This window comes from Pseudonaja textilis, chromosome 13 (assembly GCF_049901715.1).
Source record: "Pseudonaja textilis isolate UNSWEBS1 chromosome 13, rPseTex1.2, whole genome shotgun sequence".
NCBI lineage: Eukaryota > Metazoa > Chordata > Lepidosauria > Squamata > Elapidae > Pseudonaja > Pseudonaja textilis.
In genome coordinates, this window is record NC_142002.1 from 1,077,738 (window position 1) to 1,103,013 (window position 25,276).

Consider the following 25,276-nt stretch of genomic DNA (forward strand, 5'->3'; position numbering starts at 1 on the left):
AAATGCTTGTCCAATCTCTTCTTAAAAGCCTCCAGTGTTGGAGCCTTCACAACTTCTGGAGGCAAGGAGTTCCCCTGACTGATTGTTCTCACTGTCAGGAAATGTCTCCTTCGTTCTAGGTTGCTTCTCTCTCTCCTTGATGAGTTTCCATTCACTGTTTCTTGCCTTGCCTTCTGGTGCTTTGGAGGATAGCTTGACTCCCTCTTCTTTGGGGCAGCCCCTGAGATATCGGAGTACTGCTCTCATTTGCTATTTCTTCCGTCCGAGGGACAACAATCAAGGCTGCTTCATTCTATGCTGTTATTTCTTCCTTGACCAAAGAAACCAAAGAAACTAGTCTCGGTGATCACCAGTATTAATTGTACTATTATTTTATTGTATGTTAGGGTTTTTATTTATATGTATAGATTTTAGCTGTACATGTCTATAAATATATATTTACACTTATATTTGATGTATGCTTTCTCTGGCTGTAAGGCAATCATGATTAAGACTAAAATTGTATTGGGATTTCTTTATCTGCTGTATACATCGGATTGCTCTTTCTCTTCTTTCTTTGGGCAGGAAGATGTCAAATTTTGCCTGGGCTTTGGGGAAACAGCTATAATGAAAAGTTTTTTCCTCCAAAATTTAATTTTCAGGGGCTCTGAGGTTTTGATCTTTGGATGAACTGTGTATGGTGCATGTAAGCATTTGCACAGCTTTTGTGTGTGTGTGTGTGTGTGTGTGTGTGTGTGTGTGCGCGCGCGCTGTTTTGCTTTGGTATTTTGAATGATTTAACATGGTGGTGCAGATGGGACTTCTCTGTGGTGCGTTTATATTTAACCTGAACATCCCTCCCACCCGCCTCCTCCAAGAATATGGCTAGGTGGCACAGGAAGGAGTTTTACAGGGACGTGCAGAAGTTTTGGAATTCAAAATGTTTCAATCTAAAAATAGACCTTCTTTGTTTCAAGATCAAAATAAAGTACCTGTGTTCCCAAAAAAATCTGTTCTTCCTGTTCTGAACACAAGATTAAATGGCTGTTTTATAGATTATAAAGGAGAGAGAGAGAGACACTTACTGAAGTATTAGGCTATAATCTAAAAGCCACTATACTATCCCTGGAGGACTTGCAAAAAACCCCAGTAAATCCCGGGTTCAAATGAACACAGAAGTACCAATGTTCTAACAACCGGTTCTCCGAACTGCTTAGAACAGGGGTGTCCAACCTTGGCAACTTTAAGACTTGTGGACTTCAACTCCCTTTGCTGGCTGGAGAATTCTGGGAGTTGAAGTCCACAAGTCTTAAAGTTGCCAAGGTTGGACACCCCTGGACACCCCTGGCTTGGACACCCCTAGTTGCCAAGGTTGGACACCCCAAGGTTAACAACCGGTTCTAGCAAATAGGTGTGAGCCTGTAGAATCCCACCCCTGCTTGTAAGGTACTTTTGTTACCGCCTTGGGTAGTCCTTTAGTGACTACCACTTGCTTGGTGACCTTCCAAAGTTAAGACAGCACTAAATAAGTGGCACTTACAATCCTCGAGGTTCTGCCCATCGCAGCAACCCTGAAGTCATGTGATTGGGATCTGGGTGCTTGGCAACAGGCTCAGTTTATGACGGCTGCTGCATCCTGCAGTCATGGGATTGCCACCTGTGACTTCCCTTGCCTGCTTCCCACAAGGAAAGTCAATGGGGAAGATGGCAGGGAAGGTTATAAGCTGCTCCGCTTTTGCTCCCGAGGAACCCCGTTCTGGAATGCAGGGCTCTCACCCTCTGTGGCGCCCCCTCCCCCCACACACACCCTGGCCAGCCCCCATCTGTAGCATATGCCCTCCCTGTTTTCCTATACTTCATTTCTTTGGGTCTCATTTATTTAAACAGAGAATAATAGAGTTGGAAGGTAGGTACCTTCCGTGGTGGTGCAGTGGTTAAAATGCAGTACTCCAGGCTACTACAGAAGTTTGGCAGTTCGATCCTGACCGGCTTAAGGTTGATTCATCCTTTCATCCTTCCAAAGGGGTTAAAATGAGGTCCCAGATTGTTGGGGGCAAGAGGCTGACTCTGTAAACAGCTTAGAGAGGGCTGTAAAAGCACTGAGAAGCAGTATATAATTCTAACTGCTATTGCCCTTTCTCTCTCTCTCTCCCTCTTTCTCTCCCTTCCTTCCTTCCTTCCTTCCTTCCTTCCTTCCTTCCTTCCTTCCTTCCTTCCTTCCTTCCTTCCTTCCTGGTGTGCAATGGTTAGAATGCAGTATTGCAGGCTTACTCTGCCCACAGTCTAGAGTTCAATCCTGACCAGCTCAAGGTTGACTCAATCTTTCATCCTTCTTAGGTCAGTAATAAAATGAGGACCCAGATTGTTGGGGGCGAGAGGCTGACTCTGTAAACTGCTTAGAGAGGGCTGGAAAGCACTGGGAAGCGGTATTTAAATCTGAGTGCTATTGCTACCTTGGAGGTCAACTAATCCATCCCCTGCCCAAGCAGGCGCCCTCTACCATTTCAGACAAAGGGTTGCCCAGTCTCTTTGTGAAAGCCTCCATTGATGGAGAACCCACAACGTCTGAAGGCGAGCCATTCCATTGGTTGATTGCTGTCACTGTTAGAAACGTTCTCTCCTTAGTTCGAGGTTGTTTCTCTCCTTGGTTGGCTTCCAACCATTACTTCTTGTTCTGCCTTTTGGTGGCAGCCCCTCAAATATTGGAAGAGTGCTATCCATTGGACCAGAACTTCCAAATTCCTGTAATTGTTGGTTTGGTCAGGAAAGTCATCCTGAAATGGATACTGGGTCCGAAAACTATAGTTTTAGAAAAGCAGCTACTTGATTTGGAGCTCATGTCTCCTTTACCTTCTACGTAAATTTATAAAGAAGTTACTTTGCTCTCAGAAGTTTAACTCCCAGGCTACATATAGTAAGCCCCCAACTATGTATGAACATTATAGCTCCAATTTGGTAAACAGCTGAACCTGCTGTCAGGAAATCCGTTGCTGATACCCCTCACAACAGTGTCAAAATTCCAAAATGATCCCTTCAAAGGAAAGCAATATTAAATAGGGGTTGGCCTAGGCAAATCTTTCATTTTGCAAGACTGGGTTCACATAATACACTGTCATCAATCAGGTTAATAAAATACAATGCTTGTATGCACAAGACATGCTATGCCCAATTTAATATGGTTTAACATAATGACCTGATTCATGCAAAATATCAGGGAGCTGGATTTCCACAACACACCGTCCTATTGTTTCTTTTATTATTTTTCTTATCTGTATCCATGTATTCATAACTATGTTATTACTTATACCTATTATCTTGTAAGCAATTGACAAACCAAATAAAATGAAAGAAATAAACACAGAGCCACAAATAACCAATTTTAGTCTCCCATCTTCCGTCTTAATGCTGCGTTAATGAAACAACCAAGTGCTAATTGGCCATAAGACTATTATGGGACAATTGAACCCACAGTTTAGGATGCAGTTTGACATCCCAAAATGTGCTCGGTAATTAGTAGCCTGCGGTCCCCTGCCTGCCTGCAAGCTGCCTTCAGCCTCCCCCTCCATTCTCGGGTTGCCATGCCAACCGCAGATCCCTTTCCCAACCGCAGCACCTTGTGCCACCAAATGCTTCTCTTTGGGAGCAGCAGAAAGTTCCTAAGGGGTCCCAAAGGGGCCGCGGCTTTCTCCACCCCAATCAGAGGTTACAGATTCACAGGTAGCGGTGAAAAGTGCACTGCAAATCAACTGAAATTCACCTGTCATGGAATCCAACACCAGATATTTGCTTTCTATTAACTTTAAAGGGTATCTGCGCACCTTTACATTTAGTGCTGAAACCCTGGGTAGGAAGCGCTTCCGGGTTTTGAGAAGGTGGAGGAGAAACACGCCAGGCCTAGGAACAATGACTTTGGAGTTCTGGTTTAGTCTGGACCTGCTGGTCTTGGGGCTTTTTCTACACAGTTCTCGACAAGTGGTAATTTTCCTGTACGTGTGCAACCTGTCTAAAATCCATGGTGTAAGGATAAAAAATGAGAGATACTTGGAAAATGCTCAGTCAATCTCCTTCACGGTCACATCCCTGCATTCTGACTGTTTCCCCCAGTGTGGGAGCTGCACCTCAATCCAATAGATAAACAGCTGCTACATCCCATTGCTAACAATTTTTAATTTTAACCTACCTTTAACTTTTGTGTGACTTCAAGTTACTTTTTGAATCCTGCCTGGACCTGTCCCTGCAGTTTCCTTGGCAAGGTTTTTCAGAAATGCTTTGGTTTGCTTCCTTCCAAGAACTGAGAGGGAATGACTGGCCCAAAGTCACCCGGCTGGCTTAATGTCCAAGGGAAGATTCTTCATTTTATTTATTTATTTACTTGTATCTCACCTTTATTATTTCTATAAATAACTCAAAGTGGAGGTCATATCCCACACCCCTTCTTCTTCCTATTTTCCCCATAACAACAACCCTGTGTCGTGGGCTGTGCTGATAGAAAGGGACTGGCCCAAAGTCACCCAAATGGCTTTCCAGCCTAGGATGGGACTGGAACTCAGGGCCTCCCGATTTTTAGCTTGGCTAGAACTGGCTAAAACCCCAAAGTGCTCTATTTTTAACTTTATTGTTTTTATAATTGCTTTATTTATTGGTTTTACAGTTGTAAGTCACACGGAGTTGCTTAAGATGAGAGCAGTCGTATAAAACGTTTAAATAAATATATTTATATTTCTTCTAACAGCTTCTAACAAGAATAGAAAGATCTTCAGGTTAGTATACTTGCTAGGGTATTTTCGGCAACTATGGGCTCATGGCCAGGTAGATATGGGTCATATTTCAAATTCTTGTTTCCTGTGGCAAACCCATGGTGGCAGAAACCCTAACACCAGCCCCATAGTCTCTCTCAGTTAAAGAGGAGAACTGTCAGAAACAACTTTTAACTGTCATGTCATAGAAAGCTATAGTTTGGTTAACCATGGTCAATTTATCAAACTACAACTGGCTAAGTTTGTGGAAGTTTGTGAAACCCAGTGTGCCGAGTACCACTGGAACCACCTGCACTAGTTTACGCCAGAGACTCTGCAGTTCGATTTTCAAGTCTTGATATCTGGTGATTTTTTCAGATATCAAGACTTGAAAATCAAACTGCAGATATCTGGAAAAAAATTCATCATCATCATCATCATCATCATCATCATCATCATCATCATCACCATCATCAGTCTTAGTGAGATTCACAGCCTTTGGGGCTGGTTGGTAGCTCAACAGTCCTAACCAAGGACCTAGGAACTGTTCAGGTAGCGTCGGAGGATATAAGCTGTTCTAAGTAGGGTGGTTTTTTTGTAAAATCAGGGTATTGAAGTCTGATAAATTCAGGATTTCCAAATAGCGAGGCAGCCCTTTAGGTATTGCTCCAAGGGCTCCAATTACACTTGGGATAACACACAATTTCTTTTTCCAAAGTCACTCAACTTCAATTTGTAAGTCCTGATACTTTGCGATTTTTTCTTGCTGTGTGTCTTCAATTTGTGCATCATCAAGTATTGTAAATGTCAATGAACAACTTCTTCTTCTTCTTCTTCTTCTTCTTCTTCTTCTTCTTCTTCTTCTTCTTCTTCTTCTTCTTCTTCTTCTTCTTATTATTATTATTATTATTATTATTATTATTATTATTATTATTTTGAATTCCTATCAGTAAACATTGATTTATAAATTAAAATACATGCTAGTATATACTATAACTCGGGGGTGGTGGGTGGAATCATGGTTCCAAATCTGGCCTTATACCACATTGCAGGAGTGATCCTGACTCTTATCAAATACGAAAATGTTCTGCAGCCACACAATGAAGATGTTGCAAAACTATTTCTTTCTGGCCTCCGGTCATCAGGACCAGCAGAAATCCCATCTGCTCTGAAGAGGCAGCAGAGTTCTGCCAATGGAGGCTCCGCCTAGACCTTAGGCACAGCATCAGAGCCAAAGGAGGGATTTTCAAGCCAAAGTCCAGCTTTAGCCAGGTTTAAAGTGTGGTTAAGTCGTGTAGAAGGCTGCGACTCCGGCAGGGAAAAGAACCTGTCACGGGAGGCGGGTAGCACCAGGGAGAAAAGCGGTAAAGGGGCCAGACTGCAGAGAGTAATTGGAACTGCAGAAAAAAAACAATGGCTACCAACCTGCCTTCCATCAAGGACCTGTGTACTGCACGAGTCAAAAAGAGGGCTGGGAAAATATCTACAGGCCCCTCACATCCCGGACATAAACTGTTTCAACTCCTTCCCTCAAAACGACGCTATAGAGCCCTGCACACCAGAACAACTAGACACAAGGACAGTTTTTCCCCAAATGCCATCACTCTGCTAAACAAATAATTCCCTCAACACTGTCCAACTATTTACAAAGTCTGCACTACTATAACTATTAATATTCTCATCACTCCTTATCACACATCCCCTCCCGCTTGTGACTGTATGACTGTAAATTTGTTGCTTGTACCCTTACAATTTATATTGACTGTTTCCTAGTATGATTTGATGGCTTCTTGTACCTTATGACTATCATTAAGTGTTGTACCTGATGCTTCTTGACTCTTGACGAACGTATCTTTTCTTTTATGTACACTGAGAGTATTTGCACCAAGACAAATTCCTTGTGTGTCCAATCACACTTGGCCAACAAAGAATTCTGTTCTGTTCAATTCTCTTCTCTTCTATATTCTCTTCTCTTCTCTATTCTCTTCTCTATTCTATTCTCTTCTATATTCTATTCTATATTCTATTCTATATTCTATATTCCATTCTATATTCCATTCTATATTTTATTCTATATTCTATTCTATTCTATTCTATTCTATTCTATATTCTATTCTATATACCATTCTATATTTTATTCTATATTCTATTTTATTCTATATTCTATTCTATATTCTATTCTATATTTTCTATTCTATATTCTATTCTATTCTATTCTATTCTATTCTATCCTATCCTATCCCATACCTGCAAAGAATTGGGGCCTGCTCAGGCAGGGAAAACGGGGGCGCACCTCTGCCTGGGGCGGTGCTCCTGTCTTGGGGCTCTCCCAGGCCAGCCACCCACCTTCTGGGGTCTCCTTGCAAAGGATTCTTCCAGCTTCGGGGGTGGAACTGGGTCCCCTTCCTCAAACCCCGGTAGGAGCAGAGCGAAAGGCGCCGGAGGGGAAGGTGAGGCGAAGCCGGTCACCTCTGGGGCTCCGGCCCACGAAGCAGCTGCTGTGCCTCCCCCATCCCCCCACCCCGGTCAGAAGCTGGAGGGTCCGGCCAGCTCCAGGGAGCTGAGTCTCGGGGAGCCCCTGCCCCGCCCCAGCCAAGCGCCGTTCCTCCGCAACCACCTGTGGAGGGAAGGAAGGGGCTGCCGGAGGTGGCCGGCCCAGGGCTGCGCCATATGCGGGGCTTCCGCGGGAGAGGCCCGGGGGTCTCGCCTGCAGTGCCGGGGGCGTTTCAGAGACCCGGCAGGCAGGCAGCGGGCAGGTTCCTCCTCCGAGGCAGCCCGGCAGCCCCCGGGACCCGGCCTGCCCGCCTCTCCAAGGGTTAAAACTGCAGCAGATCTCCGGCATCCCGGTCCTCAAAGGGCAAAGCGGGCGGGCGGGCGGGTCGGCCGGAGCGGAGAGCCCGGGCAGAGGATGGGCGGCTCGGCGGGCGTCGCGAAAAAGCCTCGTCCTCCGCCTCCTCGCCGGGCGGCGCATCCCTGACAAAGCCCCAGCCCTCCGGGCACGAGGGGGCAGCCAGCCGGCTGGGAGAAGGGGAGCCGCTCGGCCGTCCTTACCGTCCCCACCGCCCGGCAAGCCCTTCCTCCGCTCCGCCTCTCCTTACCTTGGAGACCGTCATGCAGAAAGTTCTCCCGGCGAAGCGGCCGACCGGGGCGAAGGCCGGCGCGGGGAAGCCGGGCTCCTTCCTCCGGAGTGCGAGCGCGCCGATGGAGGAGGAATGGCCGGGAAACGGCGGCCGGCGCTCCCCTGCGGAGGAATGGGCGTCAGCGGCTGAGGAAGCCCAGGGCGCGCCCCCCCCCACCCCCGCCCGCCCGCCCGCCCGCCCGCCGCCCTCCTCCTCCCTGCGTCTCCGGCCCTCCGCTGCCCAACGGGGCGGGGAAGGCGGCGCCCTCCGCGCCCAGCGCTCCGCAACCGCCGCCGCCGCCTAGGGTGGGTCTCTGCGCGGAGGGGGAGAGTCCGGGCGGGCAGCCTCCAGGGCCGCACGTGTTGCCGCCGCCGCCGCCGCCGCCTCCTCCTGGACTGTCGGGATGCCAAGCGGCGGCGGCGGCGGCGGCAGCATCCTCTGGCCGGGAGAAGCCTCCCTCCCTTCCTCCCTCCCGAGCGGAGGTACCGGCCACTGCGCTCCCCGCGGGGCTCCGCGTACCAGGGGGCGGGATCCGGGTAAGGCCGGGGAGGGGGCTCCTTCTTCTTCTTCTTCTCCTTCTTCTCCCCGCGGGGTCTGGCCGAGGCCTGGCCGAGGGAGCCCGGGAGGGCTTCAGAGTCCAGCGCTGGCGGAAGGAGGCCTTTCCGCCGCAGCAGCCGCCGCCGCAGCTTCAGGGAGCGGCGGGCGGGCGGGGGCCAACGGCGGCTTTCCCGGCCCGGCGGGAGAGACGCGCTCAGCGCAGAGCCAGGCAGGTGCCGAGGCCCGAGGAGCCGCCCTGCCCCGGCCTCGCGGACGAACTCCGGGGCCAGAGCGCCGGGCCAGCCCTTTCGGGGAAGCGAGGGAGAGAGCCCGCCTGGGCCTGGGGAGGGGCGGCAGAGGCCGGGGTGCGGAGCTGAGGGGGGGCGGGGGCGGGGAACCGCACTTGGACAGCGGCGAAGAAAACCTCCCCGCCAGCCTTGCCTCTCAGTGGCCGGAGCGGCTCCTTGGCTTGGGAAGCCCCGAGAGCGGCTGTGGCTGCGGAGGGGCCCGCAAGGCTCGGGCCGCCCATGGATGCTCCCCGGGGATGTTCTCGGGGGCGCCGTTCCCTGAAGGAAGGAGGAACCGGGTCAGCCGAGGAAGCGCTGGGATCGGGGTGGGCGAGGGGGCTCCAGGCAGGAGCAGGCTGGAACAGGGCTCGCCAACCATGGCCGCTTTTAAGCCTGGCGGACTTCAACTCCCAGAATTCCCCAGCCAGCTTTGCTCTAATGCAGGGGTCTCCAACCTTGGCCGCTGGAAGCCTGGAGGACTTCAACTCCCAGAATTCCCAGACCAGCTTTGCTCTAACACAGGGGGCCTCCAACCTTGGCCGCTGGAAGCCTGGAGGACTTCAACTCCCAGAATTCCCCAGCCAGCTTTTGCTCTAATGCAGGGGCCTCCAACCTTGGCCGCAGGAAGCCTGGCGGACTTCAACTCCCAGAATTCCCCAGCCAGCTTTGCTCTAACGCAGGGGTCTCCAACCTTGGCCACTGGAACCCTGGCGGACTTCAACTCCCAGAATTCCCCAGCCAGCTTTGCTGGCTGAGGAATTCTGGGAGTTGAGGTCCACCAGTCTTAAAGTTGCCAAGGATGAAGACCTCTGCTTTAATTCTCATTCTGCACATGAGATGCTCTGATTCAAGAGGGCTCCAGTCCCAGTGGCCTCCAAGGCCTTTGGCCTCCTCCTCCTCCACCCCCTAGTCCCTCCGATATATCTTGAAGAAAGTTTGGTTGCCACTGGCAGTTTGGCTTTTTGTGTGCCCAATTCTCACCCTCTCCTCCTCTTCCTGCTCCCTTTTTTGCAGTCAGCCGCGGATTATTGCTCGAATTAATTAACCCCAATTAATTGGTTGAGGGGACCTAGCTTGTTCTCCTTCCCTCCGGAGAGGGGAGTCAGTCGGGAGGACGGAGGAGAGCAAAGCGGAGAGAGCTGTGCCAAATGGAGGCGCTCTCTCCAAATTGCTTCCATGCAGCGAAGTCCTTTAATCTGCCTGGGCGTCAATGGAAGAACATCGTGTCTCGTTCCGCACGCAGGCCGTGAAAGAGGCTGAGCTGCCAACATACTAGCACTGCTCCGTGTGAAAATGCTTTTGCCACCATTGTTCCAAGGTCTGAGGTGGTGCAGCTAGAAATGGAAGTTTAGAAAGACAAGTTCCGTGGAGGACTTAGGCTCACTCTCTTTCACAAGTCTTTGGTATGGATTGCTCTGAAAAAAAATATCATTATCCTCTTCATAATTTAAAAATATAGCCTGTTAAAGTAGCTCTTGGCAGGATTTCAATACTGTACACCAGAACAACTAGACGTAAGGACAGGTTTTTTTTCCAAGCGCCATCACTCTGCTAAACAAATAATTCCCTCAACACTGTCCAACTTTACTAAGTCTGCCCTACCATTGCGATTAATCCTCCCGTCCTTCCTTTCACCCATCTCCTCCTGCTTATGACTGTGTGACTGTAACCTTGTTGCTTGTATCATTACGATTTTTATTCCTAATATGTTTCCTAGTATGATTTGATTGCCTATGACTATATTAAACACCTGATGATTCTTGACGAAGGTCTCTTTTCTTTTATCTACACTGAGAGCATTTGCATGAAAGACAAATTCCTTGTGTGTCCAATCACACTGGGCCAATAAAAAAAGAATTCTATTTTATCCGGCAAGACAAATCTAAGCTTTGACTACAATTGTTGAGTGAGCTGATCCTGAACCATTCTCTGGGGACAGAATCTCAGCCATCCAGGCAAAGGGTGTCTAAAGGCTGAATCATGGCAACTGGACTAATATTTTTGTTCATTAGCCTGAGACATTTCACTGCTCATCCAAGCAGCTTCATTCGTTCTCTGCTGACTTGCACCAAAACCAGGGGACATTTTATTTTACCCTAAAGTTGGAAGAAAAAAACTGGATCTGGAAAAAATTGGTCTTTGCCTAATAGCAACAGCACTTAGACATATACCGTTTCACAGGGTTTTTTTTCCAGCCCTCTCTAAGCAGTTTACAGAGTCAGCCTCTTGCCCCCAACGATCTGGGTCCTCATTTACCCACCTCGGAAAGATGGAAGGCTAAGTCAGCCTGGAGCCTGGTGAAAATCGAACTGCTGTCAATTGGCAGTCAGCAGAAGTAGCCTGCAGTACTGCATTCTAACCACTGCACCACCCAGGCTCTGTCAAGCAAAGATGACAACAGATAAATCAGGCAACATTTGTAGAAATACCTTCTTTGAACAAAGAAATCATGAGGGGCTGAATAGATCATCCCAGGGACCTTGAATTTGGACTGGCAGAAGAAGTAGCCAGTCTGCCAAAAATAAGATCTGCCCTGATTGCACCTCTAGCCATCAATGTCTTCTGGCAGAGTTCCACCTTCAGCGAAAGAAAGAAGGCCAGCGAGGTTTGATCTGAGTAATATTCTATGTAAGTCTGTTGCCAAGGCAGAGAACAAATTTGAAGAACTACATTTCTTCATACCTGAAAAACTCTGGGTTGAAACATGCTATTGGTAAAGATGAGGTCACTTTGTAATTGAGGTGACCTACAGTTGCACAAATGAATAAGTAATGTAGAAAAGCAAAAGAAGTGGAAGAAATAGTTACAAGAGGGGAAAAAACATTTGTTTAATTAGATGCCAGATGCCAGGAAGACAAGATGACGCAACAAGATTTATCAAAATAAGCAGTGTGCAGAAATTGAAACTACCAGACAAGTAACAGCAGACAAACAGCAGATGAACAATTAAGTGGGAAACCAATTCTTTTATCAAGGAACTGCCAAGGTGAAAACCGAACCCCTCCAATCCTGGCAGGACAAGCTTCTGTATATAATAAACAGGAAGGCAACCACACACATACATACACACACACACACACACACACACACACACACTAGCACTGATGAAGTTACTTATGCTAGTAATGAAATGTCTGCAAGCTAACAGCCAAGTTCAGAGAACTCCAAGGATTCCATAACTTAACCCTGAGTTATATATCTCAAAGGTGCTTTTATTTTTCAAGAGGCATCTGGACTTTCTGGTTTTTTCTTCGAAGACATTTCGCCTCTCATCCAAGAAGCTTCTTCAGCTCTTGGATGAGAAGCGAAATGTCTTCAAAGAGAAACCAGAAAGTCCAGATGCCTCTTGAAAAATAAGAGCACCTTTGGGATAACCACGACCTGGATGATGGAGAACTTCTATAGACGCTGCAGCTATATAAAATTTTCTTCTATTGAAAACTGAAGTAGCTAGGAAGGACAAGAAGTTTATGTGAGAGAATTAAAAATAGTCAAAAGCCAATTTTAAGCAAAATTTTGGAATGCTAAAAGGCAAATCAAAGTTCTTATTGGAAAAAGAAAACACAGGTAGTTCTCAATTTATGACCTCAATTGAGCCCAAAATTTCTGTTCCCGAGTGAGACCTTTGTTAAGTGAGTTTTGCCCCAGTTTATGACCTCTTCCTTGCCATAGTTGTTAAGTGAATTCCTGCAGTTGTTAAGTTAGTAACCCTGTTGTTAAGTGAATCTGGCTTCCCCGTTGACTTTGCTTATCAAAAGGTTGCAAAAGGGGATCATGTGATCCCCGGGAACACGGCAACCGTCATAAATATGAATCCGTTGCCAAGCACCTGAATTTTGATGACGTGACCATAGGAATGCTACAAAGGTTCTAATTGAAAAATGGTTGTAAGTCACTTTTTTTCCGTGCCATTGTGACTTTATGTCACTAAATGAACTGTTGTAGGTTGAGGACTGCTCTGGGGGTCACTGGCCGCACCCTGGGCAGGTGTCCCCTTTGTAATTTGTCACTTCTGCAGTGACACCCGTTGCCCTGCCTGACACTGAGCGAAAGAAACGCGCCTGTGAAACAGCGCTCACAGCTCCCTCTTATGGTCAAGAGTGGGACTGTTTTCTGAGAAAGGCAGGGGAGCCACACCCCCCCCCACATTATCCGTGTGCTGGGATCCCCCCCCCCCACTTCCCACTTGGCTCTGCGCATGCCCCTCATCCCAGTGCATTCGTCTCAAAGCTCTTTTGGATTCTTCAATGGAGACTCCTTCCCCATCATGGAGTCTCTTCGTACCCTGAAAAAAAACAGAAACACAAACATGGAAATTTCTAAGAAAGTCAACAAACAGATTCTTTTTATCGGATTAGATTGGATCGCGGATTGTTTGGTGTGAACTTAGCCATCCTGGTTTGGGCACCGAGAAGCACGACTTAGGATGATGTACAGTTCCAGCTAAGAGTGCTTCGTTCAACAAGCCATGGCTAAAGTAAGCTGTGGCTTAATGGTTGTCAGCGGGACCCTCTCATAATTCCATACTGGAAGGAAACTGAGCCAAGATCTCTTTCATTCCCAGTGGTATCCACTTCCTCTGCTTTGCCACAACGGTTTCGATGCTGTAGGAAGTTAGCACTCACCCCTCTCCTAGAAAAATGAAATATCTTAGGAAATATTAAAAAGGCAGAATATTTCCCCTAAAAAGAGTAGAAACTCAGAAGCAGAAGCTCACCCCCACCTTTGCTAATGGGCCATTACTCTGGCCTAGGCCAGTCTATTTTACATAACAAAGATCTACTCCGGGTAGATCATAATACGAATTGCCCAAAGCCCTTTCATTACATCATAATCCAGCGAAGCTCAACCAAGCCTGGGTCTCAGGACAGCCTACAGTGTTGCCCCTGCATGGCCCCCTGGGAGTCTGACAACTAATCAGAATACAATTAGAACTTAAAGCAGAAATCTTTTTACTGGGAATAATAAAAGGTGAATACGCAAAAGAAATAAAATATTTAATTTTGCATATAATTACTGCAGCGAGGCTAGCACTTACACAGTGTTGGAAAGGAGATCTTATGCCAACAGAGAGTTTAATAATCCAAAAAGTCTATGATTGCGCTGAAATGGACAAACTTACTCTAAAATTAAAAGAAAAGGAAAACTCAAAGTACTACACAGTCTAAGAAAACTGGTACAAATGGATAAACAACAGAAACCAGCGAGTAAATAAATAAGGAAGGAATAATAGAAAGAGGTTAAAGTATGAGTAGTAACCAGATATATGAAATAAGTATTAGAATAATGTTTGATATATAAGCACTGTCGAATTAATTTGTAATGTATATAGCGTTTTTCATTTTTAACAAAGTGTTTTGTATTTTATATTTTGTATTTATCTTTTTAATATTTAATAAAGTTTTTGTAAAATTAAAAAAATACAATCCCAACAGAGGATATAAAACCCAGGCAGTCTCAGCATCTCAGCCCTTTTCCCCTTCTTTCCCTTCACCCAACATCTGGAAGCGTGTGATCATCCTCTTCTCTTTGGAGCTCCAAGGCATGGGGTCCTGCTGTCCACCATTAAACCATCTTTCCAAGCAGCCTCCCTGTTTCCAGTGTCTTTCTTCCCCACTTGGAACTGAACCTGGAAGGATAATTCTTCCAACAACGCCTTTCTCAAGCCGCGGCCGGCTCCCTGGGGCCCTGGGGCTCTGCTCCTTGGATTGCTGTCCGGAGGAGGAAGCCGCTGGGCTCTGGGGAGGAGGGGGCAGCAACAACATCTGGTGCTTCCTGAAGGGTCCGTGGGACCGCTCAGGTTGGGTGGGGTCCTTTCCGGCCATTGCCGCAGCTGAGTGGGCTTCCTTTGCTGCGGCCGGAGAGTCGCTTTGGCCTTATCTGCAAATGAACTGGGAAAGCAGATAGGATGATAAGAATCCCAGGATTCTGGCAGGAAACCAGAGACGGTGCCGGTACTTACTCACTGTCTCGCCTCTGCCCTTGTCTCCATGGAAGTCAGTGGAAATACCGGCAAAGTAACAAAAGCATCGCGCATTCCGCTTGTGCATTCTTTGAAATACCCTTTTGAAGATTTTAGTGGGACGGCCTTTTAAAAGTTCTCAGTAAAGGTTCACATTCCCTTGTTAAATCTAGCACTTTAGTATCTACAGTGCCTTGGCCTCTCTCTCTCCCTAAAACTCCTAAACAGCGTTTATAATCATGGGGAACGGAAAGAGAGAAAGGGGGATTTTTTTAAGCTGAGAGATTTTGCGGGTGAATGTATTCTGGGGGCCACAAGTTTCTGCATTAACAATATTATTGTATAGAGATAACTTAGGTTGAAGGTGGTCCATGGGGAGAAGTTGTGTCCAAAAAGTCAAAGTATTTGTGACCCTGTGACGCACTTCTTTCTATGTCTGTTGTGGCTATAAAAATGGTGTCTGTCAGGGTTCCAAGTAATAGATCCATATCAAGCAAAACTCCAAGGCAGATAGATCCTTCAAACAATAGCTTTATTGGAAATATTATATTGGCACAAATCTGGTGAAAAACGACTTTGGAGACTTCCGTGGTTTTCACCTAATTAAAAGTAAAAGTTTTTCACTTTCCCAAAAACGATCAGTCACATGGTCCAACCCCAGTGCTGTCTGTTTGCCAGGCGACATCACTCTGTCTTCCTCGGATCAGGTGTGAGAATGTCTTTGATCCCCAAGATAAAATATTTTGTTATGGCTACAGACTATCTCAAATCCCCCCTCCCTGTCCAGTGACAACACTGAAGTGGTCAAAAATGGCTTTGATCAGGTCAGCTTCAGGGTTGACAATGTGTGTAGAGGATCTAGGTCCATCTCGAATTCCTTCTATTCATATCTCCCACTAATTTCCCTTGGCCACTAGTGGTTCAAATTCTTGTAGAGAGTTTAAACTCTTCAAATATCTTCATAAACGACTTGGATGAGGGAACAGAAGGGAAGCTTACCAAATTTGCGGATGATACTAAGCTGGCAGGAAGAGCCAACACCCTAGATCAGGAGTCTCCAACCATGGCAACTTTAAGACTTGTGCACTGAGGAATTCTGGGAGTTGAAGTCCACAAGTCTTAAAGTTGCCAAGGTTGGAGACCCCTGCCCTAAATGACAGGCTCGAGATCCAGATGGATCTTGACAGACTTGAACACTAAGCCCTATCTAACAAAATGAAATTCAGTGTAGACCACTTTGGTCTTAAGTCTTGCACTTAAGGCAAGAAAAACCACATATATAGATATATAGATTGGGTGAAACCAGGCTTAATAGAGGGATCTTGGAGTCTTAGTGGACAAACAGCTAACTATGAGTTAACAGTGTGTGGCGTAAGCCAAAAAAAGCCAATGAAATCTTAACTCGCAATTAACAAAGGGATTGGATCAAGATCAAGGGAGGTACTAATACCACTCTATAAAGCCTTAGTAAGACCACACCTGGAGTACTGCATGCAGTTTTGTTCACCACACTATAAAAAAGATGTTGAGGCTTTAGAAAACGTGCAGAGAAGAGCAACCAGGATGATTAGGGGAGTGGAGATTAAAACATATGAAGAACGGTTGCAGGAATTGGGCCTGGTTAGTCGAGGGAAGAGAAGGACCAGGGGAGACAATGAGGGCAGTGATCCAATATTTGAGGGTCTGCCACAGAGAGGAGGAGGGGGTCAAGCTATTTTCCAAGGCACCCGAAGGCCAGACAAGGAATAATAGATGGAAAATGAACAACCTGAAAGATTCAACCTGGAAAAAAGGAGAATTTTTTTTGACAGCGAGAACAGTCAACCAATGGAACAGAAGTTGCCTTCAGAAGTTGTAGGAGCTTCATCCTTGGAAGCTTCCAAGAAGAGCCTGGGCTGCCGTCTGTCAGAAATGGTGTAAGGTCTCCTGCTTGGGTGGGTGGGGGCTCCTTCCAGATACCGTCTCTGTATCTGTATCTAACTTACAATAAATCTTTATGTACACCTGAACTGCTTGGATCTCCTGAACATGGCAATTGTGCCGTCTTCTCCTGCAATTCAGGCACCCTTGCTGGAGCTGCCCTGATGTTTTTCAAAGGAGGAAGTTGTCCTTTTCAAAACTGAGCAACAAGCCAGGCCTTTTATTTTAGCAGTTCCCATGGCCTGCCATTAGCATCGTCACCATCTGGTTTGGATTATAGTAGATCTCATCCTTGTTTGGTTTGGGAATCGAAAGAAAAATCCAGAGTTTTTTCTACTTGTGCCAAGTATGAGCTGAATGGAATGAACACACAGCAAAAATGGCTCTCAAAAGACACACGTGGCGGTTGTTCGTCTGTTCTCTTTGGGGAGAAGACAGACACCGCAGGCCTCAGTTTGAAGAGAGCATGTCAGAAGCTAGGACTGCTTTCTTTGCCCCCTTGTTTGACTCAAGAAAGATCAAGGCTAGACTTATAACGTCAATGCAGACAGATAACCCCAAACTCTCCCCTCTCATAAAGCAGAATTTGCTCTACATTAGGGGTCTCCAACCTTGGCGACTTTAAGACTTGTGGACTTCAACTCCCAGAATTCCTCAGCCAGAATAGAATAGAATAGAATAGATTAAAATAGAGAATAGAATAGAATAGAGAATAAAAATAGAATGGAAATAGAATAGAAATAGAAGTAGAAATAGAAATACCAATAGAATAGAATAGAAATGAAATAGAAATAGAAATAGAAATAGAAATAGAATAGAATAGAATAGAATAGAATAGAATAGAATAGAATAGAATAGAATTCTTTATTGGCCAAGCGTGACTGGACACACAACGAATGTGTCTTCGGTGCATAAGCTCTCAGTGTACATAAAAGACTTGAGTGATCAATCATGATCATAGTCATCATAAAAATACATTCATCATAAATCATAAAATACAATACTTAGTGATAATCATAGGATACCAAATAAGAAATCAACATAAATCATACAAGGAACTAATAAACAATATACATTATGAAGATACAAGCAACAAAGTTATAACTGTAAGTAGAAAAAGGGGATAGGTAATAGGAAAGATGGGAAGAATAATATTAATACAGTCTAACTAAATAGTTGGACAGTGTGGAAGGAGTTATTTGTGTAGCAGAGTGATGGCGTTTGGGAAAGAACTCCCTTTGTGTCTAAGTTGTTCTGGTGTGCAGTGCCCTATAGCGTCGTTTTGAGGGCAGGAGTTGAAATGGTTGATGTCCAGGATGTGAGGGGTCTGTAGATATCTCCCCTCTGTTTTCAAATGTTTATCATGTCAATTAATCATTTCTCCTTATATTTCTAGGGGCTAAATCACAACACAGGCAAAACTTCTTTGGAAGAAGCATGCAACTGTGTTGAAAGAAAAGGTTCTTGAAAAAAAAAACAGGCCTGGGAACTGCAACTGGTGCAGTGGTGTCTATCACAATGAAATCACTGGGATCCAGTGAAATGGGGGCTTCTTCTCTAAGACAAAGGAAAGCATCATTCGTTGGCATCAGCCGGAAGGAATCTGGGCTGCCCGAAATCCCTCCATATACAGACCCTGAAGTCTCTTCTCCGCCCTGGTGGAGTTTGGCGGGGCCCCATTGGCTTCTTGGGAGGGCAAGGCCGCCCCCTAGTGGCCACATGGCTCCAAGACCGGAGGGGATGCCAGATGTCCAGGAATAAAGTTTGTGATCCTTTTCTCCTTCCTTCTAAGTTGGTCCTCTCCTTGAATAGTTTCCACCCATCCCTTCTTGTTCCTGTGCTTCGGAGAATAGGTGGGGGGGGGTCTTCTTTGTGGCAGCCCCTCAAATATTGAAAGACTGCTATCATTACAAGGCAACCTTTGAAAACTATTCAGAAGATGCAGTTGGTGCAAAATGCAACTGCTATTGACATAAAACAGGTGTGCCGCAGGTGTTGCACTGGCTGCACTGTCCTAAACTAGGCTATAAACTAAAGGTTCAATTTAAGCTTTATTTATATCTTTTGTAAAAGAAGTTGGAAGTCACTTTTTATACTTCTTTTGTATACTTATTTGTTTTCTGTGCTGCTGTCCTCTAACTTTTTTCTTTATTCTGCCTATCCCGTTTTCTGGCTATTTATTTTTGTTAGTTTTTATCTTATATAGCCTATGGAAATCTTACATAAAAAAAGCTAAATTTGCTAAATTTATTCCAGTGATGAAAGGAAGGGGTAGGTGGGAACAAACTGCACCAGTGAACCTCTGCCCAAAGACAAAGAGAAAGGGTGTGTGTGTGTCATGCTGAATTAATAGCCCCCAGACCATCATTTCCCTGTCAGCTCATCTAAAGGGAAGAGTCAAATAGGTGGAAGACATTTGACTGTAGCAAATTAACAGAACTAACAATAGAATGAAAACCTAAATTTCGCAACCAAAACTACTCAGATTGTTGTGGTCTCTTCTACATACTCTCACAAAATGGTTATGGCATAAAATGCCCTTAGCAAAGAAATTTTCAGCTCTGAGATATAAATGGCCGGGCCCACACATTGCACAAGGTCTGGGGCATCCGCAGCATGTAATAAAAATCATCTTGCCACCATAATCATGTGGTAAAAGCCCTGCCCGTTTTCAGCGTGCATCACACATGCAACAGATTTGATTAAATTGTGAGGCTCAACCACACAGTCACAATCCCACCTTCAATTTTTTTGTTTCATCCTATCTGAGGACAACCCCGCTGTGTCTGAGTTTGCCTTAGTACATTGTGCAAATCCATCCACTGTCATTTATAAACCATGCTTATGGCTTTACAACAATTACTTACAAATTTGTTCAATCGCAGATAAGAAGGTAACCTTTACTGCAGGGGTGTTAAACTCGTAGCGTCATGGTGGTGTCATGTGACATTGTGGACTTCCCACCCTTCACTAAAATGGGTGGGGGCGTGGCCAGCGTGTGAGGCTCTGAGTGTGACTCCCCTGTTTTATTGTCACTTTTTTCTGTGACACACACACTGACACACATTAAAAATGAAATTCTGATGCCTGCTGTCAAAAGAAAATATGTACCCATACCCATACATACCCATACATATGCTATATAAACACACACACACACACTTATATTACTCACAGTCCATTTTGAATACATAAATTATAACTTAGGTCAGAGGTTTCCAAACTTTAAGACTTGTGCAGCTGGCTGGAGAATTTCTGGGAATTAAAGTCCACAAGTCTTAAAGTTGCCAAGTTTGGGGACCCCTGACTTAGGTGATGAGGGCTTATAGGTCAGCCTGTAGGCTTAGCAGGCTGGCTGGCCTTCTTTTGGGAGGAAAACAGTAGCTTGACCAACACAGGCCAGTTCACCCCTTGCACTCAGCCAAGTGTGATTGGACACACAAGGAATTTGTTTTGGTGAGAACATTTGCACCAAGACAAATTCCTTGTGTGTCCAATCACACTTGGCCAACGAAGAATTCTATTCTATTCTATCCTGCAGGAGGTGCCCTCGTTTAATCTTTGCACATTGAACCGGCTTAGCTGGCTGTGATTTGCTGAACAAGCCAGGGTAGGTCATCTCCCTCGAAGCTACCTGCCACTCTGCCCCCTGTGTCAGCTTTGGAAGCCATATTAGCTTGACTGTTGGAGTCGGGGTTTTCTGGAATGCTGACACCCTGCTTTTGGGGGGGCTTTCAATGGCACCATCCCGGTGCAATTGTCATCTAGACTTTGCTGATGGCTAAAACAGCCTTAGTGGAACCCTAAGCAGCAGAGTTGCTTCTGATGAGAGCCGGAGGTATTCCCGGGACTGGCCACAAGGGGGCAGGCCTGGGACGGTTTGGAGCATTTGGGCTTTGAGGCCAGAGCTGTGCCTGAGTCCAAAACCTTTTGCAATTTGAGTTGGGGGCTGAGCTCATCGGGGTTCCTGGCCAAGACTAATCAGCTTCCTTCTGGGAGGAGCGAGGCCCTCCGCCTTCTTCTCAGCGGCCCATCCCTGCTTTCTCCCTTGCCAGTAAAACAGCAACTGAAGAGTCTGAAGCTCCCAAAAGATTTTCCCCCTGGAAAAAAAGAACAGAGAAAATAATGGGAGTCTGGGACCAGCTCCCAACCCTTCCAGCGGCTTAATGCTTTTCACAGAGCTCAAGAGGCCCAAAGTTCATTCCTTATTATTTCAATCTGTCAAGATAGCTGCCCTCCACTTCCTCTCCAGTCTGGCCACTCAGACTGACCCAGAGTGATAAATGCTGTCCAAGACTTGAAAAACAACAGAGGAGCGGATCGGGTGTCCACCTTGCCCTTTCAGGGTGGAGAAGAATGACGTGTCAAAACAGGGCTCAGTCAAGGCAGCAGCAGCAGCAGAAGCTTCTGGGGCCATTGGCAGAAGGCAAGCGGGGAGATGGTTGCAAAGGAAGTCATGCAAGGACCATAGAGTTGCGGGGCTGGAGGGCATCTCTCAGCCTTTGTAGGTTGACCCGGTCAGGAGCAGACTCTTGTAGAAAGTTAGCGCCCACCCTGTGATGACCCAAAGGGGCGTGGCACAAAGGCAACACAGTCAGATAATCAGTAGGAATCCATTTATTAGCTCCAACTTTGCCCCCAATGTCCAGGTTACCTTCAGGTTGGAGAAAAACTCTCCCAGGAACAGCAGATAAGTCCAAAACATGGTCAACACAAACTGTTATTATAAGCCCACTCAAGCCAAAATAAGGTAATTAGTTTAGCGGGGCAGGAGCAAGAATTCCAGGCACGGCCAAACTCAACACGGTTGGGAAGACGCCAAGAACACAGATAAGCGACAACAACACAGGATAAAGTCACGTTTGCTCCCAGCAGTTGCCACAGTCAGCATTCAGTTCTTATAAACTTTCATTCATAGTGTGGCTAACAAAGGGAATCCTCCCCTGTGAGCCACACAACCCACGTTCCTCTCTTCTCTGTTCCTCCCTGCATGTCCTAGGATGAAGAGGGGGTGGCCTGGGTCTTCCTCTGAATGCCCCCTCCCTTGTTCTACCGCTCTGTCCAGCCGGACTGTGCCCTTCCCCAGTTTCCCCCACAGCCAACGGAGCCACACTCCCACTCCCTGTCAGCTGTTCGTCTTCCTCCTCAGATCCAGACTCTGACAGGGGCATGACACACCCCGCTCCTAGAAGAATTGAAATACTTTGAGAAATATTTAAAAAGGCAGAATATTATAATTCCTCTAAAAAAGAAATAGAAATCTTAAAGGAAACAGAAACTTGGAGCCACAGTTCCCTGGCCCCAAGCAGATACTAAGCTGAGGCCAGCTTTTAGAAATGCAGATTTGGTCGTCCATTCAAGACAGGATATTTTGAACAAAGGCAGAATTAGGTAGAATGGTAGGATGAGCCCTTACTCAAGATCCAAACCAGGAAAGCCATTAAAGACACAATAGGAATAGCCCAACATTCTTTCAGGACCCAAGCCTCCTCATTACATCATCTTAGAGAGTCCAGGTTTCCATCAAACTTAATTCAGACAACCTAAAAAGTTAGCTACGATCCCTGCGTAGCCCCCCTGGGAGTCTGACAACCAGTAGACTACAATTTCTTGCACAGGAACTGGACGTTCAAAGGAAAGGCCCAAGAGAGGGTATCAATACCTCTCTCTGTCCACTCCATGTGGTCAGCTGCCCAGAATCGCCAATCATGGGCTTGGTGGTTCTTCTTCACCATTAAACCGTCTCTCCAATCAGCCTCCATGTTTCCAGTGTCTTTCTCTCCACTTGGAACCCAGATGGAGATTTCTTCCAACACTCTACAAAGATTACACAAATACTATTGACTGTTGGAGGCATAACAACATTATATTTAAAGAATGCCTCGTACAGTAATCCTGGTCGGCTCATAACAACCAATAAAGGCAAACCACATACAAACAGATCAAACTTTTCCTGCCAGACACAAACTTTCCACGCTGATGAACTCCTGATTGGACCCCAACTTAGCTGGATGGTTGGGGAAATAGCCAGATCTTTTCAGCTATTAGGAATGTTTGGATCGCTGAGTTCTATAGGCAAGTTTTAACACATGGGCTGAATTTCCTTCAATCCCCAGCAAAAGAGTTGTGAAATACAAGTTTAAGGATTTAAAAAGCAATCTTTTCGAATAAGGAGAAAAGGGGTGGTTACAACTTTTATTTTGTAAAATTGCGAATGGACTTGTGTGCAAACTAAATGTATTTTACGCATGTTATGTTGATTGTTCCACTTTATTCTATGCACCCTGTTTGTTTTCTTCTGCTTTCCGTTCTGGGCACTACCCATCAAGAAAGATTCAAAGAAAATTCAGAGACTAGAAATGAAACTCCAAGAAGAGAGCGCAGGAGCTAAGTACGTTCTGTCTTGAAAAGGGTGACTGAGAAAGGGGCGTTTGGCGTCTGCAGACGAGGGCAGGACAAGAAGAAGCAATGGGTGAAAACTGATCGAGGAGAGAAGCAGTCTGGAACGATGGAGAAATTCCCTGACAGTTAAGAACAATTCATCAGTGGAACTCCTTGCCTCCAGAAGTTGTAAATGCTCCAACACTGAACGTTTTAACAAAGAGATTGGATAACCATTTGTCCTGCTTAAGCAGGGGGCTGGACTAGAAGGCCTGCAAGATCCCTTCCAAATCTGTCATTCTATTCTATTCCATTCTATATGTGGCAAGCCTTGAGGCAGCATTGAAGCCCAGCGGATCCAGTCCTGCCTCTTGTCAACCTCTGTCTGAGTTTTGCTTTGGATAATGGCTGCCTCCAGGAGCGCTTCCACATGGACGCGGCTCTAGCCAAGGAGCCAATGCCCTGGTGAGAACTAGGAACCACGTGCAGTCAGAATTCTTGACCAAGTAAATGCTTGGTCAGGTCAAATACTGTATAACTGCAGACTCCTTTCCGACCTTCCCCACCCACACAAGGAGGCGAAGGGGAGAAGCCAAGCTGGCCTGTCCCGATTTCCTTTCGGTGCTTAGGACTTCCAGCCATAGAATACAGACTGGGAAGAAACAGACATTGTACAGAGAGGAACATGTTTGCACAGCTGTTGGACACAAGAGTTGGTTTGGCTCTCTCATGAAAAAGAAGGAAATCTCTGCTGGTCAGTCCAGAACTTGATGGGAGTCCAATATTCTCTTTCCCAAAGTCAGCCAATCCGATGCCTCCTCCCACCAGCAGGACATTAGCACTAGTGTCTTCCAAATAAGTTATTACCCCCAGGCACTGTAGCCATGCTGGGTGGAGATGATGGAAACTGGGGTGAAATCCAGTGCATAGCTAAAATATGGAGCTCCCGGTTACCAGATAAAAAATGATGCTTGCTTTATTTAGCTGAGTTTAAGAACAGAATGGACAATTCTGTAGAGGACACAATAGGTGGAGAATGATGGTGTATAGGAGTGCACAGTGTGCTGGAGGAAGGAGAGAGAGAGAGAGAGAGAGAGAAAGAGAGAGAGAGAGAGAGAGAGAGATAGATGGTGGTCAGACCAAGCCAGAGAAATCACAGAATGACATTTCATAGAGACAAGTTCAAAGTCCTTCACTGAGAAAACAAAACTCAACTGCAAAGTTATACCAAGCTCTTAGTAATTGAGGTTGTAAAAGTATCTTGGAACAGTAGTTGATTGGATAATTATTACAAGCTAGCTGTGTGATGTGGCATCACAAACACCCTTTTGCAATTTCAGAGATACATCAAGAGATACATCATTTTCAAGTCATGAAAAATATCGGTGTTCCATTTCCTTTCGCTTTGGGTCCAGGTACAACATTGCAACCCCAAAATCTATTCAGCTAGTAATTCTGTCAAAAAACAAGATCAGGTTAATTTGGGGGTGGGTGGGAGAAATCCATGTGGTGCTTGTTGTATTCTTTTTCAAATACTTAGAAATGAGCATTGGTGCCGCAGTGGTTAGAGTGCAGTACTGCAGGCTACTTCTGCTGGCTGCCTGCAATTTGGCAGTTCAAATCTCACCAGGATCAAGGTTGACTCAGCCTTCCATCCTTCCGTAGTCGGTAAAATGAGGACTCAGATTGTTGGGGGACAATAGACTGACTCTGTAAACTGCTTGGAGAGGGCTGGAAAGCACCGCGGAGCTGTACATAAGTCTAAGTGCTATTGCTAAATAGACCATTTAACAATCCACTCAAAGGCATTGTAGAGGTGAAGCTGATAGGTATGTAATTTCCGAAACCCTCTTTCTTTCCCCCTTTTGAAGATTTGCTATCCTCTAATCCACTCCCTTTTCCCATGCAACAGATCCACAGTCTCTTTGCTGTTTGGTGGTGTTTGAGGTCCTGGCAGTGGGGAAAGACCAAAGTGACCAAAGAAGTGGTTGGCTTTGCTTCATTGTTCAGGGAGGCATCTGTTGGCAAAGTTTTAATTTGCATTCCTGCATGGAGTAGGAAGTAGAATGGGATGATATCAAAGAACGCTTCCAGCTGTAGGACTCTATGAAGAAGTCGGAATGTGACCATTCACATTCCTAGGTCCTAGCCCACTTCAACAGAGGGGCAGCATCAAGATCATGAGAATACCGCTTGATATATTGCACTGGTAAGACCCCTCCTGGAATGATGCATCCAGTACTGGTCGCCAAAGTCCAGAAAAGATGCAGAGGCCCTAGAAAGAGCACAGAGAAGAGCAACAAAGACGATAAGGGGTCTGGAGGCTAAATTGTATGATGGATGGAACAAAGTATA

The 25,276-nt window shown here is 46.0% G+C and overlaps 1 protein-coding gene and 1 long non-coding RNA gene across 2 annotated transcripts in view; one reads left to right on the forward strand and one right to left on the reverse strand.

Moving 5' to 3' along the window:
* Window positions 1–8,368, reverse strand: part of CORO2B (coronin 2B) — a 54,636-nt gene extending 46,268 nt beyond the window's left edge. The window contains exons 1-2 of the mRNA XM_026709243.2: window positions 8,354–8,368; window positions 7,814–7,956 (exon numbers count right to left, since the gene is read on the reverse strand). Coding sequence (XP_026565028.2) covers window positions 7,814–7,828 — 15 coding nt within the window. The 5' untranslated portion in view covers window positions 7,829–7,956; window positions 8,354–8,368. The remainder of the gene's footprint in view (window positions 1–7,813; window positions 7,957–8,353) is intronic.
* The window catches only part of LOC148124708 (uncharacterized), a 147,353-nt gene that overhangs the window by 3,459 nt on the left and 118,618 nt on the right, over window positions 1–25,276 (forward strand). The gene's annotated exons all lie outside the window — the stretch shown is intronic.